Source organism: Phlebotomus papatasi, chromosome 2, assembly GCF_024763615.1.
Source record: "Phlebotomus papatasi isolate M1 chromosome 2, Ppap_2.1, whole genome shotgun sequence".
Lineage (NCBI taxonomy): Eukaryota > Metazoa > Arthropoda > Insecta > Diptera > Psychodidae > Phlebotomus > Phlebotomus papatasi.
In genome coordinates this window covers 13,140,767-13,156,537 of record NC_077223.1, presented here as the reverse complement: position 1 = coordinate 13,156,537, position 15,771 = coordinate 13,140,767, and the positions used below count along the sequence as shown (strand labels likewise).

Genomic DNA, 15,771 nt, shown 5'->3' with positions numbered 1-15,771 from the left:
TTTTGAAATTGTTTTCTTAAAATGCTTTTTGAAGTTTAACTAAAATAGGGAGGTCCTGTAGGTCCTGTACATTATTCTTTTATTTAAGAAAGTCAGTGAAAAATTGTGATGTTTCATGATGCTATACATTGTGCTTGATAGACTGAGTGATTAAACTAATTTTAATCATTCTATTCTATCAAACTGTCGTTTTGTTTGTTCTTAAAATACTAACTTTAAGAATAGTGATATGTTTCCATAACTTGTAGACAGCTTTGGTATTTTGGCGACAGTTTTATATTTATTAGTTTAGATTTTTTAGATTGATATTTCAGAGTAAAAGTTAAGTATTTAAACTTGACCTATCAAACATAAATGGAAAATGCTTGATTTTCATTGAATTATAAGTTATCCTTTTCTTTTTCGTCTTTTCTATTATTAACTTGATTTGAAATGTACGACAATCACGAGTATATCAGATAAAGGCAATGAAAAAATAATTAGCATCAGCCTTCATTTAAATATTTTTAAATCTGAAAATGTATGGTAATTTTTTGGGAAGAATTACTACTTTATTTCGTAATATTTCTAATGTAGAAACTCGCCGTGTTGTAGTATTTTTTAACGTGCTAGATCTTTGAAAATTTCACAAAGAAACGATTTAAAAAATCAGTTTTAAAAATGTAGTATGACTTCATTATCTAGTGAATTATTATTATAACACTTCACAAACATTTTTTTTACAAAAATAAATAATTAGAATCTTCCCCGATTTTGGAAATATGACACGAAAGAAACACAATTGGCACCTGATATGTGTGTACCTCAGTGATGCAAAATACATCGTAAAAATAACGTAAAAGTAACCATATTTTGCTTCTTGGGTACAAATGTCATGTATACATGGAAAAAGTTGCATGATCCTTCAGTGGTATATACAACCTTTTGAAATGAACATGATAAAATTTTAAATTAACTTTTCCAACATACATATTCCTCTGTATCTCTTCTTCATTCATAAACAATTCTTATACGTAGCATCTGAAATACCATTCATTGTAATTTTCCTGTGAAGGAAAACATCGTGTCATGATGTTAAATATCATGACATTATCAAATAACCCAACCGAGATTTGCAATAAATGATGATAAAAGTTTTACAGGACAAAAATTTATCACTCCAGTTGATATATTCATGGCTTCAGGACAAGGAAAGAAGATGGAATTTATAAGAAAAAAAGCTTGATGCAAATGTCCTGTCAAACATTTGTGAGAATCACTTTTCGCGAAAAATTCTCGTAGTTTTCTTTTTACTATTTGCAGTATTTTTTTAAGAATGCAAAAATCCTTTTTTATATATATTTTTTAAAATAAGAGTACTTATAGGATGTTACATGAAATGGCAGTATCTATGGAAAATGTTTCATAAGATCTGTGTAATACAGATAAATCAATGAAGGGTTATTGAGGCTATGTAGAATTTATAGTTTACATTTGTAATGAGATAGAGAAATAAGTCGTTTTCGTGTACGATAAAAGAAATCCAGCTTTCATAAAAGATAAAAGAGACACTTAATGCATTCTTTGGCAATCTATACATTATTGTATTCATAAAACAAGACAGAACAAATGAAATAATTCAATTAAATCATCTATATGCATTCCCAGTAAATGGAAAAAGACAACAAAAAAATGTCTGAATAATGTCTTTGATTATTTATTGACTAATTTGTTCAATAAAGAGAAGACATCGCAGTACGACTTGAATCATAAAAAGAAAAATGGAAAATAGGGTCAGTGAATTTTCGCTGTCTGAGAAAATTAGAGGATTTTTTTATTCTTTCCTCTAGATCCTTGTTCTTGGCAGAAAACCTCGTTAAAAGCATCTTAGTAAATTAATGAGAGCAAAAAGGGGAATCTCAAGTAATTGCATATATGCAATTGCCTCGTGATATCCATTTTATTGCACTTATTAAGGGGTCAGGCTTTTATGTGTTCCTCGTAAATTTTACTTTCTCCTGACAGTAATCTCAATTTTCAACATAAAAAGAGCCCACGGAAAATTTGTCGAGTGTTTAAATTGACAATTACTCGAGCACATCGTGAATCTTTCATTATTTTTGTTCTCAAATGTGTTTAGGTTTATAAAGGAAAAATATAAACAGGTTCATATTTCACATTTTCTGCCAGCAAATATCACAACATAACTCAATTTCTGATAGAAATCCAATTACGACCAGATTAATCATTGTTCGCCAATTTCAACTAAACGTCAACCTAATTGGATAGTCCTTTTGCACTTTTTAAAGACATGCCGTAACAGTTTCCATTACAACTAGGATGCTTTTCCCCTATTTCCATGATAAAATTGCATTAAAATAGTAATACGTTCAATGTCACATGGAAATTAAAAGTTTTTACTTCGATCCCGTTTTTTCTAATTTTTAAGTCTTAATTGTAACGGGTGATTTCGTAGTTCTAAAACTTTCAAATATTTAAAATAGTTAACTACATATAATTATTATTAATAATAAAATAAAATTTCCTTAATGATAATAGCTAGTACTTAATAAAATAGTGAAATAAGACCTTGTTTTGAGGAGTTACATTGGCTACGAAAACTAGTATATATTCTTTAAATACTTCTTCCATCGTAATTAAGAAGGAATTGTTTAATTCAAGCCAGGGGATGAATAAGTCTGCCACTCACGGTACACTTTGAGTGCAATTAGCACGATCTTGGCGGCTGATCGCGCGATCAGTGCGATCAGCGAGATTTTGGAGACTGATCGCGCGATCTTGGAGACTGATCGCGCGATCTGCCGATCTGCCACTCGCGGTACACTCGCTGACCATACTCATTCACCCTCTGATTCAAGCTTTTAGGCGTATAAAAGAACAGCAGGGGGAAGTGAGGTGCCTTTGAATGTATAGGGGAGCTTTGAAATTGGGATTTTTCTCCAATGTTTAAATGGAACTGAGCCATAGCATAATGCAATTTAGCTAATTTCCCGATCTGTTTGTGCAGCTAAATTATATCGGCAAAAAGTTAAAATTAAGCAGTAACAAAAAAATTTAAAACAGTGATATTATCGTCCAAATTTTGGCAAAGCGAAAATAAAGGGGTTTTCATTCTATCTGCAACAATTTTATATGTTAAACAAATTAGACCCATTTTTGTAAAGATTTAAGTTTTTTACTGACCATAATTAGATATTTTACTGCTCATTTTTAATTTTTTACTGCCTATTTTGAATTTTTTACTGCTTATTGGTTTTTTGCCAATTATATCATTTACTTAAAAGTATGTGAAAAATACCAATTTCAAAACTGCCCTACATTCAAATGCGCCCTACTTTCCCCTATGCATATTTTTCTATAATAGCTAGATTCTTAATCTTGTCCATGATTTTACTTTTGTATTGTTTTTTTTAATCCTAGTAGGGGAGCTGTGTTAAATTTAAGACAGCTTGCAATATTGGACATATCTTTTGTCTCAAAAAATTAATGTAAGCATGTAAGCATTGAACTCTTAAGTTTCAAATGAAATTTTTTTTAATAAAAATTCAATTTTTTTATTATTTCTTATTCAGGAGTGTTGTTTAGAACCTTATTTATCCTCTTTGTTTTCTCTAAAATTATTCTTAATACTCTATAAAATGAATAAAAATATATTCATTGCTTTGGGTAAAATTTCGGCTACCATGATTCTCGTAATTCTTTATTTTTCGGAAATCTTCAAAGGATTCATTCCACAGCATCTTGTTTTTTTATGTAACACTTTTTTGTTAATTTTTTTTAAGATTTTATAACTTTTAGAGACTGAAAAAATACTAAAAATTTATCGAATTTTGAGAAACAAAGGAAGTGGTCGAAATTGCAAGCTGACCGATACTCGATACAGTACCCTTACAACGTCAAACAACTAAAAGAGCACTGCATCTATGAAATATATTTTGTAGAAAAATCCTTGAAAGAGTTCAGGAAAGATAAACAAGTTTGAGAAGTTTGGTGTCCGATATAGCACAGATAGCAATATCTATACTTTTATTCAACTTTAAGTACATTAGGGGAAAGTGCGCTACCTTCGGACGACTCATGCTTCGAACAACTTAATTTTTTTAATAAGGGAAAGAGCGCAACCTTAGGACGATTTATGTTTCGCACAAATCATTTTTCAGCATGGGTCAAATCAGAAAAAGAATTCAGTTGACAGAAACTCGAGTCATTCGAAAGTAGCAAGCTTTCCCCAACATACTTCCTTATCCTTACGGAATAATAACCATACACAAACCGTTGACAATATAATGCGAAAATTGTAAAACTTTACACATTTTTTTATTTCTGCTGTTTATCTAATGGGATCAGACGGGATGAGATAGGTCAATAGCAAAGAAATTCAATAATGTAATCTATCTGAAATTTGGCATAGATCCCTAACGGAAATATAGTCTAGAAAACAATTTTAAATTTTTGCAAAATAGGTTGAAATGACATAGAAATTGTGGTAGTTATTGATCCTAAAATTGAAAGCAATGAAACACAAAAACGAAATAGAGATAGACCTGACACAAATAGTATCAGTATTACAGTGGGGCCTCGATAGAGTCAACCCCCGATAGAGTCAACTTGGGCCCAAATTGACTCCGATAGAGTCAACTTTTCTTTTATTATTGATTTAATAATATTATATGATTTAATATGATATTTTCGAAATAAAAACCAGTCTTATTGTGTATCAACGTATCACTTTGAACACAAGAAAAATTATTTATGTAAGGACATGGTAATTTTCTGATAAAATTCGTAAATTAACCGTGTAATCATTTTCCAACAAAATAATTTTCTTTTCGTGATTTTAAGCTCTAAGCGATTAAAAATTCTCTTGTCTTTTCTCTCTTGTCTTAAGATTTTTTGATTAGGCCTATGATTCCAATATAAGGAATTTCAGGCCATCATTAATTTGTAAGTGAACAATATTATGCCACAAACATAAAAATATGAACTCGAATTGCAAAAAAAAACGTACAGGATGCTAGAATTTTTTAGTATATCATAGTGAAGAAACTTTTTTTTTTAATTTATTCGATCTTTTTAAAGAACTCACTTTTTTAAAAAAATGTACATGATAAACGATCATAAAAATTGCGCTTCTAAGAAAAACGTGTAAATTTATTTTAAGTTAAATTTTGAATTTAAAACATTAATATCTAATAAGAAAATTTGGTTAAAAAAAATAAAGGAACAGAAAATAAAATTCTTAAGCAAAAGACGGTTAAAACCTCCTTCTTTTTGCATGGTTAAAGATATTAACTTGGAATCTGCAGACGACCCCCATAAGTCAACTTGAAGATTATTAATACGATCTTCATTTCCATGCCAATTCTCCCCATAATCTTCCGAAAGAAAACCGTATGACGTGTTTTGTTAATTACAAAAATACGATTTTGGATGATGAAGAGGGGGTGGGGAGGAAATGAGAGTCATATTAGAGGTTTCTCTGAAGACGATAAATCGATATCTCTAACCATTTAGCGCCCATATTATAAAATAACAAGAAGAAAATGAGAAAAATTGGTTTTATTGCTCTTTTTGAGAAGTTTAGAGTCATAGGTATGGCATAACGAAAAGAATCAACAATCTCTTCTTTTATACACTAACATTTAAATTATATTCTTGTTAATAACGGTAATTGCATTAGAATTTTTAATAATTAAGTATCCACCGGAGTTTTTATAAGAAAGTGAAGAATTTCCTTATCTTAACATCATGGGTGAACCTCAATATTACCACATGGAGAGTAGTTTATATACTCAAGATATTTACTAATAATAAAAATATTCCGTAAAATAATTCCTTAATCTTCAACTTCTGCCTAAACATACGACGTTTTTGGGACAGATGGTGTAGTATTTATGCATTAATTAACTAAATTATTCTACTATCGTGTTGAATTTATTAATGATCTAGTACAAACATAAAATAATACCCTTTTATATAAAAATTTCACATTTTAATTGATTTTTTTTCGGACTCCGATAGAGTTAACAGGCCTGGAAATAATTAGTTGACTCTATCGAGATCCCACTGTATTTTGTGATAAAATTATACCCATGATCGGATAAGATAATCGCAAAAATAGCATAGAACTTATGAGAAAATAGGTTAGAATAGTTAAATATATAAAATAACCAATTGAAAGACATTATTAAATCAATTGCAAAATAGAGATAAGAATAAATTGAATTTTAGAAGAAAGTCAAATCCAAAATAATGGGGATCAGACGGACTTAATACCACAATAAGAAAAAGATGCAAATGAGAAATCAGTTCGAAGATGCAAAACCAATCGATAAATGCAATAAAAGTTATCTCAATATAGGAAGGTTAAGGGATCAAAATTTATCTCAAAATAAGATAACATGAATTTGAAGATAGTGCAAAATAAGCTACAAAATGATGTTAAATAAATTACAAAATTTGAACATCATTCTCAAAGTACGATATTATAAAGTACAAAATCAATGGAAAAACAGGAAAGAATCAATAGTATTTTAAAATAATAAAAAGAAAAGAGAATAAATACAAAAATGATAATTTCAAAATGGGATTTAATTGATCTCGAGATGTAATAGAATTAATCGCAAATTGAGAGAATAGAAATCAATGATGACTATAAATAATAACAAAAATAATGTCTTCAATAGTCTTAAAATAGAATGTTAATAAAAGCAATATGTCAGAGAATCAAATGAATTTTATTAAAATCAAATTGATTTGAAAATGTTGATCAAATTTATCGAAAGATATAGTTATACAGAACGCAATACGGTAATAAATCGTTTGCAATATAGAACGATATGTTTATATTATAATAAAAGTATTTTTTATCTTCTCCGACTCTTCCATGTTTGATAAGAAAGTTCTGAAAGTTCTGCTTCAATTAACTTTTTTGATATGTCCATGTCCATGCTTATGTGTATTAAACTTTGCAGAAAGAGCTAAAACTATTTCTCTATGGGTCTTTTATTAGAAAGGAGACCTGTCCATTGGGTATAGCAATGGAAATTCACGTAGAATCTTTTCCCCTATGATTTCTTAATTCTCCTGCATGAGTTTTCCACACGAACTTAACAACTCGTAAGAGATGAGAGAAATCTTCTGGATAACTCACAATGCATGCCAGAGAATTCACTTTTATTTATTGAATTTCATGCTAAATTCCATTCTGTCCTTCCTATTAAAGTTGTCTGTTATGTATATTTGCCATGCACTTCAAACTTCAAACCAACTGCAAAATCGGAATGATTATGACAATGTCATGAGCAATAATGCTAAAAGATTTTCTTTTAACCCATTATTTTAGTACACTAGATTACATTTTCATGACATTCTTCAGCAAATGACCAAAAAATATTTTTGCATTATATGCACGAAAAGTAATGTCGACAGTCACCATTTAATTCCCAGTCTGTTGGTTTCTTTTTGGCAAACTCACAGCAATTTTGTTGAAAAGGAGGAATTTTTATAATATTCTCAATGACAGTACAACACAATTGATTCCCAGGAAATCCTCTTGGAATATTACGTAGGAAAATACAGGAAGATATTTATTAAATTCAATGTCACTGATAAATTTTCCCTATTGCAATATTTTTCTCGTATTCAGGGTAATTGCTTGTGTATACAATACTCAAGAGTGAGAGAGAAAAATTGTCTTGGATACCATTGAAATGCATCAAAACAGATAATAATTGCAAAAACTTAAATTTCCATCAATCGTCCTAAAGAATATTTACAATTCCGAATGCAATTATGAAATTCTATCATAAACTCATTAAAATTCATAGTTTTTTAGCTGAAATATATGATTTTACATGAAAAAATATTGCATTTACCACCAAATGCTCATTAACAAAACTCATTTGTTAAAAATGTAATTTGAATAAAGTGATAATTAAACCCTGCTCATTTTTGATTCTATTTAATAATGCATAATGAATTAGATGAAATCTCAAACATAAACAATCATGTGCCAATTAGTCATTTACTATTAAATAATTTCAACGAAACCGCTGATTAAATTTAATTTTCGATAGATCTAACCCATTGGGCAAAAGTATAATTCTATCAATAAATGCGTCACAAAATTCTGCAAATGTTAACAAAGCCTATAGTGCCTGCCCTATAGCTAAATATTATGTAAATGTGGAATATTTCTGAATTTCGCACGGACTTTTGAACACAAATCCTATTTAGGGTAATTATGTACTACTAAAGAGTAATTTGACGACTATTAAATCGATTTCATTTAATTAAGATTTAAGAGAATTGTCAGAATTTTAAATTGGTTTGCCCTAAATTTCATGTGGTCCGGAATAACAAATTTTGTCCTATAATAGCCCTATATTAAACCTATCAAGACCGGTCAAATTGACTGGTTTAAATGCATATGTAATATATTTTTCAGTGTTTAAATTTTAATTTTTTCCTATTTTTTCCAGAGAAATTCATTGAGTATCCTACCTAGCGTGGTTCGTCGTTTGACCGAGTGCGATAGGAAAAACCACCAAAAACGATCGGTAGGTTTAGTGTTAATAAAAATAGTGAGGTAATTTGGAATCATTTACAAATTAAACTTTAACGTTTCCCACTGTTTTGTGCAAAACAAAACAAAAAACAAAGAAAACGTTTTCGTTGCCTTATGTCATCTACACACTAGAGATAATTATGTTTATATTGGCTCCGTTCAGTAATAACCTTTCGAAGAGACAAAGCCACTCCAAAGCGAAACCAAATCTATTTGAAAATCTACCGGAAGCCTAAAATGCAAGTTCATGTGTCCCCCGCTTTAGCGCTGATTGTTCTACCATTTCGAATTTCGATATTCTTGACACTTTAATCATCAACAATGCAAACAACTATGCAAACGTTTCCTGCAAAAAGTAAATGTTTATGTAGTTTTGTGGAATTTCAGAATGGAAGAATGTTTGAATTGCAATTTTATTATGATAAATGTCCTGTTCACACAGAGAAGTGATTTTAAGAAAGCGGTGTTGAATTTGGGGTTGATTTTGGTGTTGGAGTTGCTTGAACACCAAACGTAGTACCATTCACACCAAATTAACACCAAGTTTTGAATCAATGGTGTTGTATGAAATGTTTTGGAGGTGTTGTATTAACTCCACCACAGAAATATCGAAAATGGTGCAATAGTAACACCATCAATTCTCTATAATGGTGCTGTCAGAACGCCAACCGGTGTTCTTCACTATCATTCCTGCGTTCTCTTCCCTCCCCGTTGCATCAGTATCAAATTGGTCAGTGAAGAGTGCGGAATTTATGTTACGCAATTTTCTGCGCTTTATTTCAATTGTTTATTGTGTTAATTAGTGCATTTTCGGAAAGTATTTTATTTACTGATAATTTATATAATATAACAGAAGTGTTTTTTCTTTTGTGTCAATTTGGGTTTTCCAGTGGAAATTGCGCAGAGATTTCTTGGTGAGTCTGCCCTTTGATCAATCATTTTTATCAGAAAGTTTCCTCTCAGTACAGTAAATCTCCAAAATCCCAATTATTTATTCAAAATTGTGTTAATGCATTTTTACTGACATATCTTTTGAAAAATTTCAGTCCAAATTGGGCGAATGACGAATAAGGCAAGAGTCTAAAAAGGGCAGTTCGGAAAACGTCTCAGGAAATATGCAAGTATCATGATCAACGAAATTGAAAATGAACGAGATTTTTACCATGGAAACTTGACTGATCTATCGGACAAATCGCCATGAAATTTTCATTTTCCTCTGGATGAAAATCTAAGGACTTCCTGGGATTTTGTGAGGTGGGATTATGAACCTTATAAGTAAGACATTTTTTTGGCATAGTTGAAGAATCCATACGATTTGCATGGTAGTCAGAAAAAATCTCTGAACTTGAACAGCATTTTTATGTGCGAAACATCAAAGCCTCCCCCTAAATGAAAGAAAATTAATTTTATATTATATTTAATGTTGTAAATTCTGATTTAAAAATTTTTTATAATAAAAAGTTTTAACAAGTATACAAATTTCATGTTTTATTTATTTTATGTCGATACGGATATGGATTTCGATAAGGGAGCATTTAAAAAAATCATTATATTAAAAAAAAAGTGGTGGAAAATTCACACTTTTATTGGTGTAAAAGTAACACCTATATCTTCTTGAGATGGTGTGATACAAAATCCACAATGGTGTTCTAACAACGCTAAATTTGGTGTTAATAATTGGTGTGAAATTGGTGTAATCAGAAACCCAAAACCGGTGTTGGTTGCTATTTTGGTACCAATTGGTGTATTCTAAACACCGAATTGGGGTTAGTTGATTTTGGGGTTGAGGTTGGTGTGTCCGACAACACCAATTGGAGTTGTCATTCCACTAAAATTTCTCTGTGTGTTCATGAACTTGCTCACTTTTGTGTAACTCGTCGGTTTAAACGTTCAAACTTCCAACGGGTTTTTAAGTAAGTTCACTCTGATATATCTTCGAATCGGTAAAGGAAAAACCTCAATCGGAGAGAGCTCTCAAATCGGGAAGGTTATTACTGAACGAGAGGATTGAAGAGTTTTTTCCACACAAATGTAGGAAATTTGCTTCAATATGGACCAGGGGGGTGATATTAGCTCTGAAAAATGCGACTGATTGGCACCGTTCAGTAATAACCTTTCGGAAAAACAAAGCCACTCCAAAGCTAACCCAAACCTATCCGCAAATCTTCCGAAAGCCTAAAGTACAAGTTCATATACCCGCCGCTTTAGCGCTGATTGTTCTGCCATTTCGAATTTCGATATTCTTGACACTTCAATCGTCAACAATGCCAAAAACAGTGTGCAAACTTTTGCTGGAAAAGTGAATTTTTGTGTAGTTTTGTGGAATGTAAGGATTGCAGAACGTCTTAATTGCAATTTCATTCAAAGAAATGACCTTTTGATTAACTTGCTCACTTTTGTGTAACTTGTCGGTTTAAACGTTCGAACTTCCAACGGGTTTTTAGGTAAGTCTTCTCTGATATACTTTCAAATCGGTAAAGGAAAAACCTTAACCGGAGAGAGCTCTCAATTCGGGTTGGTTATTAATGAACGATAGGATTTTAGTGTAAATTTTTCCCTGTTTTCGTACACATTTCACGAGATATCTCCAAAACTACGTAGGTTGCCAATTTGGGGTTTTCGGTTGTCTATTCAATATTAAGTTGGCTTTTATTATGCATTTATATTTTTTGCTTATTCATTCTACACTGATAGAAAACACCTAATAAACCCAAAAGTTTTTTCCGCGCGCTAGAAACATATGAGAAACATAAGAAATGTCATGCTCCTGATATGGACATAAAATTCTCTAGTGTGGAGAGGCCATTAGGGGAATGTAGGGCACTTTCATACATACATTATTTAGAAAATTAAGATTTTTAGAATGAAAAATAATTATTCAAAAGCTGTCCTGTACACTTTAAGGTAGTCTACAATCAAAAGAAACTAACCTAACGAACCTAACATAGTTAGTTCGACTATGATTTACATTCCATTTAGTAAATGGTTTCTGAAAAAAAGTTCAGCTGTGTGCCATTGTCCCATCCTCCCCTACTCATGTTTTATTTCTATTTCGTGGTCTTCTTTTTCGCTCTGGCCAAATGTAAACCATGAGGAAATCTCAAATGTTCCAAATTGGCAGTGGTTCCAAATTACCCCATCCTACTCCTCAAAATGAGAATATTAAAATTTATTTATCAAAAACAAACAAAAAATTTAATCTTGGAAATAAAAGAAAAAATCTTGATCAATAATTAACAATTTGCATTAAATTTCAGCAAAGAAATACAACAAGAAAAATATAAATAAATTTAGCAAAAGGGATGTCAAAACGTTCCAGGCTTTGCGAAGTTCTCACACTCGTGACTTTGATGTTATACCTCAAAAGTAATTTCGCCACATTTATCGTTTACCGGTTCTCAACCAATTTGAACCGATTTATAAATAACTCGAAAGATCCCCCAGAATAGTTTTAAAAGTAATAGGATTGATTTTTGGATAATAGGTTGGGGATCTCAGTGGCGCAATAGGCAAGAACTTTGGCTTTTGGGTGGATATATCCCCGGCTTGACTGACAATTGTTATGAATTCGAGTCTCGCCCAATGCAAAGGTCTGAATGTCTGATTTAGACAATTTTCACGTGTAACAAAACGTAATATAATGCACCGCCCTGGGCCAACAACTCTGGGAGCATGAAAGAAGCATCCACACAACGGAAAAGCGCTCCTGGCATTGCAAAAATGATTACCTTGTATATCTCGATATGATTAATAAATAGGTTCATTGACGGTTTTCAACCAATTTGAATTGATTTATAAAGCAATCAAAATATAGCCCAAAATACCTTAGCAGTGAAATAATTGAATATCGGATAAATAGTACCGGTTCATGACAGATTGGTATCGATTCAGGCTTGTCAAGAAATTCAAGAACTTTCCGAAGTGCCGAAACATGATACCATTCGATTAACAAAAGCGCTTTTTGGAGCCTCTTTAACACTTCAAGGACGATTAGAATACCGGTGTTCAAATAAAATAAAAATAAATAAAACATGTGCTGATTTCATTAATTTCTAAAAACAAACTCAAATTGAAAAGAATCAACAGCGTTTTCTGTAAAATATGAATGTTATAAAATTGATGCCACAGGTCTTTAAAAAATTAAGTTTACAACTTGAAATCAATTTAATTACCAACTTCGTTAGCCGAAGTATTGAATCTAGAGTCTTTCTTAATTCATTTTAAACACTTGAAAATTAGAGTTGGCAAAGTGTTCCAGCTTTGCCAAATGCTCTAACTCACGACACTGAGAAAAAAAGAGGGTGCGATTAACTTTTTTACCTCATAATTTTAACACTTTTTAGGTGTAAAAATATATCAACATTTTTTAATGTTAATTTTACACCTTTTTAAGGGTAAAATTGACATGAAAAAGGGTAATTTTAACCCCCAATACACCAAAAAAGGGTAATATTTACACCGATTTCGGATCAGTACTGCAGGGTAAAATTAACATTTCCGGAATGTTATTTTAACTTTTTCGGATTTCTCTCAGTGGAGATATTGCTCAACGTGAATTGTCTTTTTGAGTAATTTTGGCTGAGATTCTTTATTTTGGAAGTATACGGATCTTTCATAAAAGAAATAGATCTTTCATAAAAGAAATATTATTTATTAAGTTCCTGCTTAGGAATCGTATGAGGTGGAAAGGGGTATAGGGAAAAAAGAAAAGGATATCATGATATTTTAAACTAATTGGGCACTTCAGTAATCTCTTACTGTAAGAGCACAGTAATAAACTTTCGAACAAATAAAAAACAATATTCGGGGAAGAAAATCAGTCACGGGTACTTTGTCTATTCAATACCGATTAAAATCAATATAGACGGATAGGTAATTTCAAGACGTTTCTACAAAATCCAATTTCAAGCAAATCAGTTGAAAAATTAATCTTCTAGAATGGGGAAAGTCTAACTTAGATAAACACAAAATTTCGAACTTTCCGGTCACAGTTATTAACGGATAAAGTGCTCACCTGAGCTACGTTTAAAACCTATTCGAAAACAAAGGAAAAAAACATCTCTACGGAACGTTTTTAATAAGGAGCGGGGATCACCGCGGAACGCATATTTATATCTAGTAATCCTTTTTGACTTCAAGCGGTAAAATTAAGGTATAAACATAATCAAAGGAGCAATATTTCTTCGTGTAGCCTACAATTGCAATGTTTATTCAACGTTACATTTTGTTGGCCGTAGAGCAAAGCGGGGTAACGTTTACTTAGAGAAATCCGAAAAAGTTATAATAACATTCCGGAAATGTTTATTTTACCCTGCAGTATTGATCCGAAATCGGTGTAAATATTATGCTTTTATGTGCATTAGGGGTTAAAGTTACCCTTTTTCGTGTTAATTTTACCCTTAAAAAGGTGTGTATTTTTATACCTAAAAGTGTTAAAGTTATGATGAAAAAAAGTTAATCGCACCACCGTTTTTTCTCAGTGTTGTAACTAAGACATTTACCTTACATCTACTTTGACTGCTGTCAAATTAGTAAAATGTAGTCAAATTTAAGTCTTCGTGACGTAATTTCGTACCCACAGTTCACTTAAATATCTTTTTAGTCATTTCTTGGTCGTGTCATGCTACTTGGGATGTAGGAATTATTTTGCTATTCCAATAAAAAATAAAAAGGGGAAATCTTTCTCCTAAACATTCTTTTAGCACATGACTGTTCTTGAGTGCTTCTATAATAATCGACATTTATTTTTGTTGGTTGTTCCTGTCTCGGCTGTTTTCTCTGGTTTTCGCCGTGTCCAAAGAGTCGTGACAGGAACCAACACAAGGAAAAGTCGATTATGTAGAGGCACTTGAGAACAGTCATGTGCTAAACAAATGTTCAGGTGAAAGATACCCCCTTTTCAATTTTAATCGGAATAGCACCATAAGTATTCATTAGATATTCATTAGATATTCATTAGAAAAATAGTTATGAATGATTCTTGTCAGTGTATAGGTAACGTATTAAATGTTCAAAGAATAAACCAAAAAAAAAATGAAAAACTTTACTTCAACTGGAAAATTTATAATTTTGAAAAATATTACACGATCTCTTATATTTCAGAGTCTACCGCAGTGAAAGTTCTATATGAAAGAGTTGAAATTAGTTATGGACATTCTATTAAATTAAAAGTGAAATTTCCACCTGGAAAATGCAATGTTTATAAAATGGCATTTTTAATAACCGACACAATATCACAGAGAAAATAAATTAGACAAAAAATTATAATAATTTAAATTGCCGTCTGTCAAATATGCAAATTATTCGTCAACCTTTCCAAATCAACGGGTAAATGTGTGAATTTGGATAAAATTTTATCAAATGTCTAGACAAATTTATGCAACTCTTTTATGGTAATTTCTATGTGAGAAAGTGCTTAGTGATAAGCAAATGCTTAATTCGTTTATGGTAAATTTACTAACCTGTAGTCTTCAGTTTCAAATGTATGCAGTGGACAAGCTGAATAGCAGCGATTCTCGTAAATTACTAAATGATGATCACAGCTTGCACAGAAATCAGGGCGATCTTGACATGAAGCACAATTTGCCTCACATGGTACACAAGTATTATTCTCATAATCTGCAATGGTATCCAAAAAAAGAGAAAAAGATGACATTGCTGCTACATTTAAAAAAAAAAAGTTTACTGAAAATGCCACAAATGTTCAAAGTGAATAAAATTGCAACTAATGAGGCTGTGAACTACATTTTTTCGTTAATTACTTTTGCATTCGCACCATTCACAAGCAAATTGTATAATGAACAGTTTGCGGTACGTGTTGTTATTTTACTCCCAGTACCTTTTTTTTTTAATTCCACCCATATCCTATCGTTTGCCTATTATGCAGTACGTTAAAAGGGAAAATTTATCATATAATGCACATAGTGGATCAATCAAGATGATTCGACTGATTTCATCAAGATACATTGCAAAGCAGTAAATTATGATTTTCTTTTGAGGAAAGTTGAAAAACCAATTACATTACATCCAATCTATCTCTTATAATTTTTTTTGTTTAAAATTCTTTTTTGAAGCTCTTGAGAAAAAATGTATATATCACGAACTAAAATAACCGTTCCATTTAGAACCCGTGTAACAAAATGAAGTGCATAGAAGTGCTATTACTTTAATCATAATCGTAGTAATCATTTGGGCACCTCTAA

The 15,771-nt window shown here is 31.2% G+C and overlaps 1 protein-coding gene across 1 annotated transcript in view; it reads right to left on the bottom strand.

The window, feature by feature from the left end:
- LOC129803747 (furin-like protease 2) overlaps positions 1-15,771 on the bottom strand; it is a 146,017-nt gene that overhangs the window by 32,437 nt on the left and 97,809 nt on the right. The window contains exon 8 of the mRNA XM_055850518.1: positions 15,031-15,187. Coding sequence (XP_055706493.1) covers positions 15,031-15,187 — 157 coding nt within the window. The remainder of the gene's footprint in view (positions 1-15,030; positions 15,188-15,771) is intronic.